Raw genomic sequence first — 13,868 nt, 5'->3', positions numbered from 1 at the left:
AAAATAAAGTAAATGGAAAGAGCAAAGTACAGCACAGAAGCCAAAGAGGCAAGGCCAAGGGGAACCCTATTCAGAAGCCTTAAAACAAATAACCTACAGTTGATACATCAAAAGACATGGTGAGGAAAAAACAACTAAATAAAAGATGAGAAATCGAAATCCAGGGGAGGGTAAGAAACATAAAATAAAAGATTATACAACAAGAACCTGGGGAGGGGGGAGAGGTAGGGAAGGTCCCAACATGTGGCAAGATGGATATTTCTTAAAGTGTTCGGACTTACAGATCAAATGAGGAGAAGTCTATATCAAATCTCAAAATTAATGGCTTCCCAAATATGTTCTAGTGTGCAACGGAGAGGTCCATCTTCCATTATTCCTTTCCCACCAAATATGATGAATGGCAGCACTAAAGACAAGTTTTCCAATATAGCCACAAATTGACTCCTTTATGTTCTAATATCTTTCCTTGTATTTTCCGAGTTTCACTATGTATAAATAAGACAACCGTGAGGCTGATATTTTTCAATGCTCTCCGATACCAATCTTGGATGTTGCTTCTGTTCCCATTCTCTTGATGCTCCTTTTCATCTCCCAATTATATCTCTATTGGGTTCATTAGTATGATTCTTTAATGCTTCATGATCTTCATTACTTTCTTCCTCTCTCATCTATTCCACTTCTAGGATTGGAGATCGAGCGATTGAAGGGGAGACTTTGACCCATCTTTCTGATACAGTATGCTCTGATCATCTCCTGACCTGTGTTGTCAATACACCAAAGTGATCAGAGAGAGAGAGAGAGAGAGAGAGAACCAAAGTGCTCACATGTTCAGTTCACTGCTGATTCAAGAATCTGTTTTACAGCATCTTACCCTAACCCCTCTCCCCATTTTGAGTTTTTGCAGTCTATATTGATCATTGTTCCTGGTGATTCTCTCTTGTAAATTGGAGAATCAGGAAGAGGAGGAGAGAAGAATACAGAGGGTAATGGCCTCTGACAAGTACATCTTCCACCTTACAGGACCTTCACACCTAATAACTGTTGATTGGTATAACATTTCCTCTAACATCAATGGCTTCTTTTAGACTACTTACTAGCAATAACACATAAATACAGTATTCATTCTCTTTTGTGTTTTATAGGAATAATTCACATCACCATAGATCTGTTGCTGCTAGCTTGGTACATGGTGTCTATGTCTTAGAAGACGACTACCAGAGGAATCGTAAAGGACCTGAATCTCTTGCTCCACCCTGGTGGGGGTTCTTCCATTTTCAGTTACTTCATTGCCTCATGGATAATAATTCCATCTTTGGTGCTGTTTACGAATTCAAACCCCCGAATTCGAATTTTCACCGATCAATCCAGAAGGCCCCAAGATATGTCATTGCCTTCCAAGGCACTGTCTTCAGGCCAGGCTCCTTCACCTGCGACCTTAGATCAGTTATCCTTACAGTCAAGAACGAGGTTAGTGTAACCTCGCGCTTCGAGATTGCAATTCAAACAGTCCAGAACATGGTTGCTGCAGTTGGAGCTTCAAATACATGGTTAACTGGTCATTCTTTGGGCTCTACATTGGCTATGCTTACTGGAAAGAACATGGCCAGGACAGGTATTTATCTCCAAGCTTTTCTCTTTAATCCACCATTCTTGTCTACTCCATTTGAGTGGATTAAGGATGAGAAACTGAAAGAATGTATCAGAGTCACAAGAAGTTTTATCACAGCTGGACTCGCCATTGTCCTAAAGGATCCACGCCAGAGGTCAGGATTAGAAGATGATTTTGTTGCCTTGTCTTCATGGGTTCCATGTTTGTTTGTTAATCCAGCGGATCCCATCAGCTCAGAGTATATTGGTTATTTTGGGAATAGGAAACAGATGGAGGAGATTGGAGCAAGGAAAATTGGAGAACTAGCTACTCAGAATTCCATCCCTAATCTTCTGTTTGGGAAGAAAGAATCAGAACCTTTGCATGTCCTTCCATCCGCAAATCTTACCATTAACTTGAGCTCATCATCAAATTCTAAACTAGCTCATGAGATTTTCCAATGGTGGAGCAAAAAGGTGCGTTTGCACAGTAAGCTATACCAATACAAATGAAAGTGATCAAAAGTTCCTATGTGTTTATGGTTGTACTCCAATAAGAAGCTAAGTATTCCCTCCCTATGTGGGATAGATATAAATTGTCTTTTCAATCCGGGTATGCCTGGACTTTAAAATCCTGTACATCTTTATATTATTAATATACTCTTTGCTGATGACTAGGCTCCCTTAGGACTACGTGGAATACTTCATCATCCCTATACTCCAACGTAAGCTCATTAAACGGGCAGTCACAGTGCAAGGGGGAAATTGGTCAAGCTTGGTTGGGCCTCACGGAGCCCGACCAGTTGACACCCCTAAGATTCAACCCCACTGATATGCTGCTATTTTTCCAATCTAATAAGCTAATACAGATAGGTCTCCTTTCATGAAATTAAAAGTTAAGAGCTGTTCTGTAAAAGCACAACTAGGGAAGCAATAGTTCTCTTATGGGCGTCTCTTCTCCAAATCCAGATCAGAAAAATATCCTGTCAAGAATTGGGTTCCTATCTTAGTGGGTATCTCATCTCACAACTTTAAAAGAAAAGTTTCCACCATAACTTACAACTTTATATGATCTTATTGGGTATCTCTCCCAATCCAGATCAGATAAATATTCTACCAAGGATTGGGTTCCTGTCTTATTGGGTATCTCCTTTCATAACTTAAAAAAGAAGAGGTTCCACCAGAACTTTCAACTTTATTTAATGGGTATCTCATCATATCACAATTCAGATTATATAAATATTCTGTCTGTTTCGTTCTATGATTAGCAATTAGCAACTACAGCACTCCCAAGTCCGCGACTTTATGAAGAAGAGGTTCCACCATAACTTTATGAAGTGTGGCTGTTTGCATCAATGTTTAGGTTAGCTTCTTTAGAATTATGGTGGATAGTGTACTGATTCAATGACGAGCCATGTTTTATAAGATTAGCCATTCGGTGAACTTTCGAAATGGCAACCTTCCCTCTCTTTTTTTCCGCTAAAAGGTCATTTGTATTAATAGAAACAAAAGAGAGAGAAAAAAAAGTACAAAGGCAAGACGGGACAAATCCAGATATATACAAAGAGAAAAGCCTAATCAGCACTCCCCATCTTTGGCATTGCCATCAACAGGGAGGAGCCAATAAGCTAAAAGAAACAGACATCAAGAAAACCGAAATCTTGGCCTACATTGAGCATCAATAACCAATTTGTCTTGCATAGATGCAGGCAGCATTATCATAGAAGAATAAATTCCAGCCTTTGCCGCCGCCTTGGCTAGAAAATCAACAATAGGGTTGGCATCCCTGTAATAGTGAGTGATCTTCCATTCAATAGAAACTAAGAAAAGTTGAAGGAAAACCCAATGTGTGATGGTAACACTCCAACCCTGAAAATATTCCTAAAATCCAAATGCATTATAGGACCTGGCTCTCTGTTTCAGGATCTGGTATTTTCTTAGTTTTGTCCGGAAGATCCCAGTAGTACGATATTTTTCAATGCCACCAACACCAACATTGGGTGGTGTTTCTGTTCCCTTTCTCTTGATGTACCTTTTCCTCTTCCAATTATCTTTCTTGCCTCATTTGAATGAATTACTTTCTCCCTCCCCCTTCCTTCGTACTTTTTGAATTTCACTGCCAATAAATAAGAGCAACCGTGAGCCTGCAGATTGCGGTAGTGTGGTAATTTTCAATGCTCTCCAACACCAACCTTGGTTGGTTTTTCTGTTCCCTTTCTCTTGATGCTCCTTTTCCTCTCCCAATTATCTCTCTTGAGTCCATTAGCATGATGCCTTAATGCTTAATGATCTGCATTATTTTCTCCTTCTCTCATCTCATTTTCTTCTAGGATTGGAGATCAGGTGATTGAAGGGGAGAACTTTGACTCATCTTTCTGATACAGTATGCTCTGATATTCTCCTCTCCATTTCTTACAGGAATAAATTGTTGGTGGGCATCTTTTTCTAGAAGATAGGAACATTTTATTTTACTTCATCTCCTCTTCTTGGAAAAAAAAAAATTTTTCTTAAAGTTTCATATGCTAATTGTTATAATGAGTTAATTTAGACCAGGAGTGTTCCCCAATTGAGGATCTAGGTCCCAAAAGTGAGTCCCCCTGTTCCATGTGGGTGGTTATAGCTATTTGGATTAACAAAAAAAAAAGTTAAGAATATTTGGACATAATAAGATTAGTTTTGAGTCTCCTCAACTTGTACAGTTTTGAGCCTATGGATTATATAATTCAACCACTGCTTGTGGAGAGCTTGAATTGGTTGGGGTTGGCAAGTGCTAAGAATTACAGCACAAAATGCTATTAGGTTTAATAATATCATTGGACATGTTGGCTGAACATTGTCTATAGTTATATCTGTATAGTAACAAAGGAGGCTTTCATTTGTGATAAAATACAAGGATACAAATCTCATAGTTCAAAACCTTCATTATTAGACCTGTGTAGCTAGTACAGTAGAGAGAGAGAGAGAGAGAGAGAGAGGTGGTAATTTCTAATCTTCATTGTTTCTAGTTCTGTATCAAGCTCATTGAACACATCAAATATCAGATTCAACAATATGCCTTCAATGCATATCTTTCAACTCATAAAAGGTACATCCAATCTTCTCTGGGTTTTGGATTCCGTATTCAATATGATCATTCTTATTCATTTGGAGACTCAGATCAGGTTCTCATTCATTTGGAAAACATGCAGAGTGATCCTAAGTTCAGTTTCTTGCTGATTCAATAATCTGTTACGCAGCATCTCCCCCTCCCTCTGCCCCCTTTTGAGTTATTTCAGTCTATTGATCATTGTTTCTGGTGGTTCTCTCTGGTAAATTGTGGATTCATTGGAGACATCAGGAAGAAGGAAAGCAGAAGACAGAGGGCAGGTAAAGGTCTCCGACAAGGACATCTTCAGCTGTTCAGGACCTTCACACCTCACAACTGTTGATTGGTACAACATTTCACATACATCAATGGCTTCTTTTAGATAGCCTAGCTACTAGCAGTAACAGATAAAGCCATGTTATAATTCTCTCTTTTGTGTTTTGCAGGAATAATGCAGATCACCATAGATGTGTTGCATCAAGCTTGGTAAATGGTGTCTATGTTTTAGAGCGAGACTACAAGAAGAATCGTAATGGACCTCAATCTCTTGCTCCACCCTGGTGGGAGTTCTTCCATTTTCAGTTGCATCGTCGGATCATGGATGATAGCTCCATCTTTGGAGCCGTTTATGAATTCAATCCCCCAGCTTCTACTTCTCACCTCTCAATCCATCAGGCCCCAAGATATGTCATCGCCTTCCGAGGCCCAATCCTCAAGACAGGCTCCTTCACATCTGACCTAAAATCAAATATACATATGGTCAATGATGGGAATGCAGCCCCACGCTTTGAGATTGCAGTACAAACCATCCAGGAAATATTCTCTGAACATGGAGCTTCAAATATGTGGTTAGCTGGTCATTCTTTAGGCTCTGCCTTGGCAATGCTGGTTGGCAAGAATATGGCCAAGGCAGGCGTTTATCTCCCAGCTTTCCTCTTTAATCCATCAAACTTTTCTACTCCAATTGAGTGGATCAAAGATGAGAAACTGAAAATTTTGATCCGAGTCACAGTAAGTCTTATCACCGCCGGACTCACTATTGCCCGAAAGGATCCACACCGGTGGTCAGCATCAGAGGATGCATTCGTTGCGTTGTTTTCATGGATCCCAAGTTTGTTTGTCAATCCATCAGATCCCAACAGCTCAGAGTATATTGGTTATTTTGAGCACAGGAAAGAGATGGAAAAGATTGGAGCCAAGAGAATTGGAGAAATAGCTACCCAGAATTCCATCCCCAGTCTTCTGTTTGGGAAGACAGAATCAGAACCTTTGCACATCCTCCCTTCTGCAAAACTTATCATTAACAAGAGCTCATCATCAAATTCTATACTGGTAGCTCATCAGATCTGCCAGTGGTGGAGCAAAGACATGGTTTTGGACACAAAGATATACCAATACAGATCAGGGAATTGAAAGTCCCTATGTATTTCTGGTTAATGTACTTTGATAAGAACCTAATAATTATTAGCTGTAACCTGTATCAAGGTACCCCCCCCCCAAAAAAAATAAAAAATAAATAAATAAAAATAAACAAATAAAGTTTATATAACAGAAGTAGGGAACTAGGGATGATGAGCATTAAGTATCCAAAGAAGTCCCAACTCCTAAAGGGAACCCAGTCAACAAACCCAGCTGAAATGATCAAATCCTATTCAAAGCTTCTTGTTCTTGTTCATGACACTGTTCATAGTCATAGTCTCACACTTGAGTTAGGACAATGGTAAGCCGAGACATTCATTAGGCAGACTTAAAATGGTACCTTCCCACCTTGAGGTTTTCCTCCTCGTACCTAATTTCATTTAGTTTTGAACACAGGAAATAAATATCATCAGTTCTTTCATGTCCGTTACTTAGCCGACCCCAAGTGAACCCAAGTCAATTTAAGTCAATTAATTTCCTTTAGTTAATACAAAACAGAGAAGAGGTAAGGTCAAGGAAGTATCTCAGAAGAAAGAAGAGATATACTGTTCTCAACAAAGTTTGCTAAAAAGGCAAAATAATAACAAAAATCTTGAGAACAAACAAGAGAAAAGAGAATGGAACCTTTTCCTCTTTTAATGTGTATTCACTAGTCACTGATGCGAAATGCTGCTGATTTGTCATTTGAGCTACTTGGGTGCAATGAGCTATAAAGTATATGTTCCTGATGGTGGGTTATTCCCTTCCATTGTTTGAGGCACTGAGATTCCATGAGAACATGCACAAAACAGAGGAGATGTCTGTAAAGAGCAACCCAGTGCACGAGGCTCCGGCTACTGCAGGGTCTAGGAGGGGCAAGTGTACGCAGCCTTACCCCCTGCTTCGCAGAAGAGGCTGTTTCCAAGTTTTGAACCTATGACCAACATATTGCAAAATTGCAACTTAACCGTTGTACCACAGGATCCCCACTAAAACAGAGGAGATGTCTGTGTCTGAGAGAAAGAGACAGGGAGGAACTCAGGGACCTGCTAGATGTTTGTTGATTTGCACAAGTGATTGTAAACCTTGAATTCTGTTAAGGATTTGAGTGCTAAACTTTGTTGATTTGCTCAAGAGATTGTAAACCTTCATTTCTGTTAAGGATTTTGAGTGCTAAAATTTGTAGCAGTTATTCCAAAACAATTACATGTTCATGAAAATACTGAATAGGGAAAACAATTACCTCCCATCTATAAACCAATACAGATAAATCTCCTTCCATGAACTTAAAAGTTAGGAGTTGTTTTGCAAAACGACAACTAGGGAAGGAATAGTTCTCCTATGGGTATCATCTCCCAATCCAAAGCAGAGGAATATTCTCAGGGATTGGGTTCCCGTCTTGGTGGGTATCTCATCTCAAAACTTGAAAAGAAGAGCTTCCACCATAACTTTCAACTTTATCTAATGGGTATCTCATCTGATCACAATCCATATCAGAGAAATGTTCTGTCAGGGATTGGGTTCTTGTCTTAGTGGGTATCTCATCTCACAACTTAAAAAGATGTTCCACCTGAATGTAGTTGGCAACCTCAAAGCTTGATCTACCCCCAGCGCATGTTAGCTCTCTGGGTACCTTCCCAAGGAAATGAACATTGTAACCAGGACAAGGGTTCATTAAGAAGAAAATTGGGTCCAGGCATTTTAACCCACTTGCTGTTGTGCCATAAAACATGCTCACATGTGCATTCATTGCCACAGGAACAATTTCATCAGCTAACTCAGCAAATAAAGAGCTAAATCTCAAGAGATATGGTTCTCTACATGTGGTTCCTTCAGGGCAAACTACTAGATCACCTTCACTTAGTAGTTTTTGCATTGTTTCTCCATCTTGTTCCCTGTCTCTTGTCAACCTTACTGTCTTCATAGGGGCTATGAACTCAGAGACTTTACTTAAGCTGTATGTGACTGCAATAAGAGGTTTCATTAATACTGTACCAAGGAACACTGGGTCCAAGAGAGTTCTGTGGGTGCAAACATAGAGGACCGCTTTCCTCTTATCTGAATTTGAAGGGATACACCCTTTGACCCTTATTCTGATACCACTCCTTTCCTTCATCTGGCATGCAAGAACCTACATTCCTATGACTATCTCCTGTAGGAAAAAGACCTGTTTCACTGTTTCAGGATCAATACTGTGATGGTAACACTCCAACCCTGAAAATTAATACCCAAAAATCCAGATGTATTAATGGATGCCAGAGACAGCATTTGGGAATTATTCCATCTCAAGCGTGGATACAATGAAAATTCCTGAACTATAGCTGAGGGAAGTCCACAGCTCCAAGCCCCAACCAAGACGAGGGACCCAATCCTCTCTGCATCACAACACGTTGGTGAGAACAATATCCTCTCTGAACTATGTTTTTTTTTTTTGTCTCAGAATATATAGATGACAAGTATTTTTACAGCTGTTTATGGGATCCAATTAAGAAGAATGTGATTATTTTCATCTCTGTCGTTTCTCTTTATCATTTCCTATTTTCTTATTTTCTTCATCTTTCCCTATTTTGTTTTGCACGGATTCTTGTAGCCAACCCCATCAAGTTGGGATAAGGCTGACTTTGTTGTTGTTTGTTGTTGTTGTGATTAGAAGCTGGGATGCGATCTTATATGAAACCCAAACACTTTCTTTTTTTTGATAAGGAGGAACTACCAAAGAGATTGTTGTAGATGAGTTGTCAGTAGCACAACCCCCTTTACCCATACATGATAATAATGAAATCAAGCTCAAGATGAAAAAGATGATGATGATATTAGGTATCATCAATCTAAGCAAGAATGCTACAAACATGATGAAAACAATGCCAAAAGAAAAAGTATGAACTATGCCAAGCTTTGGCAGAAATGGATGCCTTGTGAGCATCGAGTATGTGGGGTCCTATCCTACTAATGAGTATGGAAGGGGAGCTTATTAGGAGTTGTTCCATGTGGGGTCCAGCCCCATGTGAAAGCCAACCCACTTTTCCTTAGTGGGGTCATAGAAACGAAGAGTCACTTTTGGAAGAGTGAAGTGAATTTTCTAAAAGAGAGAAAGAGGTCCTTCTCAAGAATTCCTTCCTAGAAATAGTTTCACAATTTGGTGCGCTCTAACCTTATCTCTCCCTACTTAGGAGTTTTTTCGTAAGAGAAATTTATCAATCACTAATTGTTGTTTATTTAGGAACTCTATTGAAAATGTGGACCACCTCTTCTTTTCTTGTCCTTATCGGTTTAGAAAGGGGTCCTTGGTAAGTTTTGGCCTCATCAAAGAATAATCCATCCCTTCAAAAGAGAATAGGTGAATCTTAAAAAATAAATAAAATAAAATTCAGTAGTAAGTCAGTTAGTGATTATATTGGAAATCTTGCCTTTAGTGCTGTTATTCATAATGTTTAGAAGATGGACCTCCTTGTCGCTCACTATAAAACAGATCTAGGCAGTCATTACATTTGAGATCAGAAATAAGATTCTCCCAATTCGTTTTGCAAGCCCAGACACTTTAAGAAATAGGCATCTAGCTAAATGTTGGGACCTTCCTCTTATCTCTCCCTTCATCCCAGCTTCTTGATGTATCATCATTTATGGATGTTTCTTCTCCCCTACTTTTGAAGTATCGTCATTTGATTATCTGTTTTGATCTTCTGTTGGGGTGCCCCCCCCCCCTCTTCTTAGGCTTGCCATTATTGGATTTGATGTTGGACATTGCTCTTTTGCTTTGATATATTTTCCATTCACCCAAAAAGAAGAGAGAGAGAGAGTTTTTTGGGTATAGAGGAATACACAAGCTTTTTGAGAAGACAAAACAAAGGTTTTGAATCTTTGAATTTCTATAGGAGATTTATTCTCACATTGGGGTCATTCTTGAGGCCTGTTTTCTGCTATTTCTCACACTCTTGATCTAGCTAGTAAATCAAAAATGGTATTTGTGCTTTCGGTTGTTTCTCCAAGCTATTGGGAGATGTTTCTTAGGGGAATTTTAGAGGTGGAATAGTGTCAACTTGTTGATGCATGCTAGTAATTAACCTTATACTTCTTCAAGTGTTATTGTTCTTCTCTCATTCTTGTTTTTAAATCTCAAGTTTTGGGTGATCAAAAACTTGAGATTAGAACATTGTAATCATTAAATTTTAGTGTGGTCCCCTCAGATTTTGCCACATGGTTTTCCTTTCACATTGAAGGGTTTTCCATGTTAAATTTGGTGTTTTGTTTTAATTTGTGCTTGTGTCTGTATCTATAACTCATACACAGACAGGAAGGCCTTGCTTCCCAACAAAAAGTGGGTGGGATAGCTTTAGGTTCCAGTCCCAATTCTAAATCCCTCCTTTTTTTTTATTTTTTTTCTGAAAAAGTTATGCTTAATAGTAATGAGTCTCAATCAGCCAGAAAAACAAACAAGATTGCAGCCTATTACAGCACTAAAAGGGATAGAGATAGAGATAGAGATAGAGACAGAGAGAGAAGGAGATTGCAGAATTTTAATGTCAACCTATGTCCACAGAAGGGATTTTTCACTGTCATTCACACTCCCACTGATTCTCTTTTAAAGGAGAAAGGGTGGAGAGAATCAAGAGTCAATACACTTGTAAGGAAAGCTAAAAAGAGCAACCCAATGCACAAGGCTCCTGCTACTGCAGGGTCTGGTAGGGGCAAATGTACACAGCCTTACCCCCTGCTTCACAGGAGAGGCTATTTCCAAGTTTTAAACCTGTGACCAACATGTTGCAATAGTGCAACTTAATTTGATTCTTACATTTCTACAAGAGATCTCCTAGCGCAGTCCATGAACATCAAGTTGATCTCTCTTATACTGCCAAATCCTTAGCCTTCATCTGTTTAGCACAATAGGGTTTTGCTTTCCTTTGTTGTTAAACTGTATTAGGTATTGATACCACTGTAATTCTGATTCCCTTGTGATCTTATTTCTTTTTTCTGCATTTTCTTAGTTTCACTGCCTATATATAAGAGCAACCGTGAACCTGCAGATCATGTTAGTATGATATTTTTCAATGCTCTCCAACATCAACCTTGGATGGTGTTTCTGTTCCCTTTCTCTAGATGCTCCTTTTCCACTCCCAATTATCTCTCTTGGGTTCATTAGTATGATGCCTTAATGCTTCATGATATGCATTACTTTCTCCCTCTCTCATCTCTTTCAACTTCTAGGATTGGAGATCAAATGATTGAAGGCGAGAACTTTGACCCATCTTTCTGATACAGTATGCTCTGATCATCTACTCTCCACTTCTTACAGGTTTAAATTGTTGCTGCGCTTCTTGTGTAAGAAGAAAGGAACATATCAATTAGCTCCATCTCCATTTCCTACAGTTTTTTTATTTTTTCCCTTCTGGGGAGGTTTTTTCTTTGAAAAGTTTTGTGCGCTAAATGTTGAGTGATTTAATTTAGACCACAAGTTTGCATTAGTGGGTTTTGGTATGGTCGTCATTCCCCAATTGAGGATCTGAGTCCCAAAACTGAGTCCTCCTTTTCCATGTGGGTGGTTATAGCTATTTGGAGATGATAATTTTTGTTTAAGCCTGCTCAATTTATACAATTTCGAGCCTATTGATCATATAATCCAACCACTGCTTGTAGAGAGCTTGAATTGGTTGTGCTTGGCAAGTTCTAAGAATTACAGCACAAAAAGCTTTTAGGATCAGTATAATCATCAGGCATGTTGGCTGTGCATTGTCTGTGTGTGTGTATATATATATATATATACATATACATATACATATCTATAGTAACAGATGAGGCTTTCAATTGTGATATAGTACGAGGATATAAATCTATGGCTCAGGATCATAATTTTTTAAGGATCTTTGAGTTTTGATCAAATATTAAACGCATCAGACTTACAAGCCCACTGGCCTATAAACCAAAGTGAGTGAGAGAGAGAGAGAGAGAGAGAGGAGGGGGATTGATTATTTCTGATCTTCATTGTTTATAGTTCTGTATCAAGCTCACTGAACACATCAAACATCAGATTCAACAATATGCCTTCAATGCATATCTTTCGACCCATAAAAGGTAGACATTCAATCTTCTATGGGTTTTGGATTCCAAATTAAATAAGATTCATCTTATTCATTTGGAGACTCACATTAGGTTACATTTAGAGTGATCACACATGTTCAGTTCATTGCTGATTCAAAAATCTTTTATGCAGCATATTACCCTACCCCCTCCCCCCATTTTGAGTTTTTGTAGTCTATTGATCAATTTTCCTGGTGATTCTCTCTGGTAAATTGTAGATCCATTGGAGACATCAGGAAGAGGAGGAGAGCAAAATACAGAGGCTAATGGTCTCCGACAAGAACAACTTCAACCTTTCAGGACCTTCACACCTCACAACTGTTGATTGGTACAACATTTCCCATACATCAATGGCTTCCTTTAGGCTTCCTACTAGCAGTAAGAGATATACCATGTTATTTATCTTATGGGTTTTGCAGGAATAATGCAGATGACCATAGATCTGTTGCTGCCAGTATGGTGAATGGTGTCTATATTTTAGAGCGTGAACACAAGAAGAATCGTAATGGACCTCAAACTCTTGCTCCACCCTGGTGGGAGTTCTTCCATTTTCAGTTGCATCATTCAATCATGGATGATAAATCCATCTGTGGTGCTGTTTATGAATTCAAACCCCCGGCTTCTACTTCTCATCTCTCAATCCACAAGGCCCCAAGATATGTCATTGCCTTCCGAGGCACAATCCTTGGGAAAGGCTCCTGGATATGCGACATCAAATCAGATATCCTTCTCTTCAAAAATGAGATTACTGCGTACTCACGCTATGAGGTTGGAGTGAAAGCTGTCAAGGAAATGGTAGCCGAAGTTGGAGCTTCAAATATCTGGTTAGCTGGTCATTCTTTGGGCTCTGCCATGGCAATGTTCGCAGGCAAGTACATGGCGAAGGCAGGTGTTTATCTCCAATCTTTCCTCTTTAATCCACCACTTGTGTCTATGCCAATTGAGTGGATCAAGGATGAGAAACTGAAAAAATATATCCGAACAACAACAAGTATGATCACGGCTGCATTCAATATTCTCCCAAAGAATTCACGCCGGAAGTCTGCATTAGATGTTGATTTTGTTGCCTTGTCTTCATGGGTCCCCTGTTTGTTTCTCAATCGAGCAGATCTCATCTGCTCGGAGTTTATTGGTTATTTTGAAAACAGGAAACGGATGGAGGAGTTTGGAGGTAGGGAACTTTTAGAACTAACTGCACTGAATTCCATCCCTAATCTTCTGCTTGTGAAGACAGAGTCAGAACCTATGCACGTCCTCCCTTCTGCAGATCTAATCATTTACTCAAGCCCATCATTAAAATCTACACTGCATGCTCATGAACTTTGCCACTGGTGGAGCAAAGAAGTGAGCAAGAAGACTACTACTCTATACCAATATAGAGGAAAGTGAGTCCCTAGCTATGTGTTTCTGGTTAATGTACTCTGATAATAACTTAATAATTGTCCTATAGGGAGATGGATCAATAAACCCAGATGAAGGGATCAATCCTATTCAAAGCTCCTTGTTCTTGTTCATGAAGAGATTCCTGTCCTTAAAAGCAGTATTTTTTATGAATAAAAGATGATGACTGATGATTATTCTAGAAAGGCTATAGAAGGTAGGCTAGCAGGCAGCACCAATGAGGGTGCAGGTGCCGGATAGGGCACTATTAATGGGGTGTGGGATAGGTCATCATAGAGAGAGAAAGTGTGTGAGTGCTAGTTTGCAGTATGCAAGCAATTTGCCC

General features: G+C 39.2%; 4 protein-coding genes across 6 annotated transcripts; 3 read left to right on the top strand and 1 right to left on the bottom strand.

Annotated features, from left to right (window-relative positions):
- Positions 1 to 753: 753 nt before the first annotated feature.
- LOC122061079 (GDSL esterase/lipase At4g10955-like) lies at positions 754 to 2,258 on the top strand. Its single transcript, XM_042624245.1, has 2 exons — positions 754 to 1,048; positions 1,143 to 2,258. The coding sequence occupies exons 1-2, from the start codon at positions 987 to 989 to the stop codon at positions 2,098 to 2,100; spliced, it is 1,020 nt and encodes a 339-aa protein (XP_042480179.1). The 5' UTR covers positions 754 to 986; the 3' UTR covers positions 2,101 to 2,258.
- A 1,688-nt stretch (positions 2,259 to 3,946) lies between these two features.
- On the top strand, positions 3,947 to 6,203 carry LOC122061076 (GDSL esterase/lipase At4g10955-like). Its single transcript, XM_042624241.1, has 3 exons — positions 3,947 to 4,672; positions 4,925 to 5,018; positions 5,119 to 6,203. The coding sequence occupies exons 1-3, from the start codon at positions 4,639 to 4,641 to the stop codon at positions 6,083 to 6,085; spliced, it is 1,095 nt and encodes a 364-aa protein (XP_042480175.1). The 5' UTR covers positions 3,947 to 4,638; the 3' UTR covers positions 6,086 to 6,203.
- Positions 6,204 to 7,601: 1,398 nt separating this feature from the next.
- Positions 7,602 to 8,186, bottom strand: LOC122061080 (glycerol-3-phosphate acyltransferase 1-like). The gene has a single exon (XM_042624246.1). It carries the CDS (start codon positions 8,184 to 8,186, stop codon positions 7,617 to 7,619), a length of 570 nt encoding a protein of 189 aa, XP_042480180.1. The 3' UTR covers positions 7,602 to 7,616.
- Positions 8,187 to 8,324: 138 nt separating this feature from the next.
- LOC122061077 (GDSL esterase/lipase At4g10955-like) lies at positions 8,325 to 13,632 on the top strand. 3 transcript variants are annotated; one of them, XM_042624242.1, is made up of 3 exons: positions 8,325 to 8,463; positions 12,361 to 12,470; positions 12,562 to 13,632. In XM_042624242.1, the coding sequence occupies exons 2-3, from the start codon at positions 12,409 to 12,411 to the stop codon at positions 13,529 to 13,531; spliced, it is 1,032 nt and encodes a 343-aa protein (XP_042480176.1). In that variant the 5' UTR covers positions 8,325 to 8,463; positions 12,361 to 12,408; the 3' UTR covers positions 13,532 to 13,632. The 3 variants fall into 3 exon arrangements, with proteins under 3 accessions (XP_042480176.1, XP_042480177.1, XP_042480178.1); XM_042624243.1 differs by lacking the exon at positions 8,325 to 8,463 and adding an exon at positions 9,960 to 11,325; XM_042624244.1 differs by lacking the exon at positions 8,325 to 8,463 and adding an exon at positions 12,011 to 12,136.
- The last annotated feature ends 236 nt before the right edge of the window (positions 13,633 to 13,868 follow it).

The sequence above is a fragment of the Macadamia integrifolia genome, chromosome 14, assembly GCF_013358625.1.
Source record: "Macadamia integrifolia cultivar HAES 741 chromosome 14, SCU_Mint_v3, whole genome shotgun sequence".
In the NCBI taxonomy this organism is placed as follows: Eukaryota; Viridiplantae; Streptophyta; class Magnoliopsida; order Proteales; family Proteaceae; genus Macadamia; species Macadamia integrifolia.
Note: the sequence above shows the minus strand (reverse complement) of the source record. Positions and strands in the feature narration are given on the sequence as shown.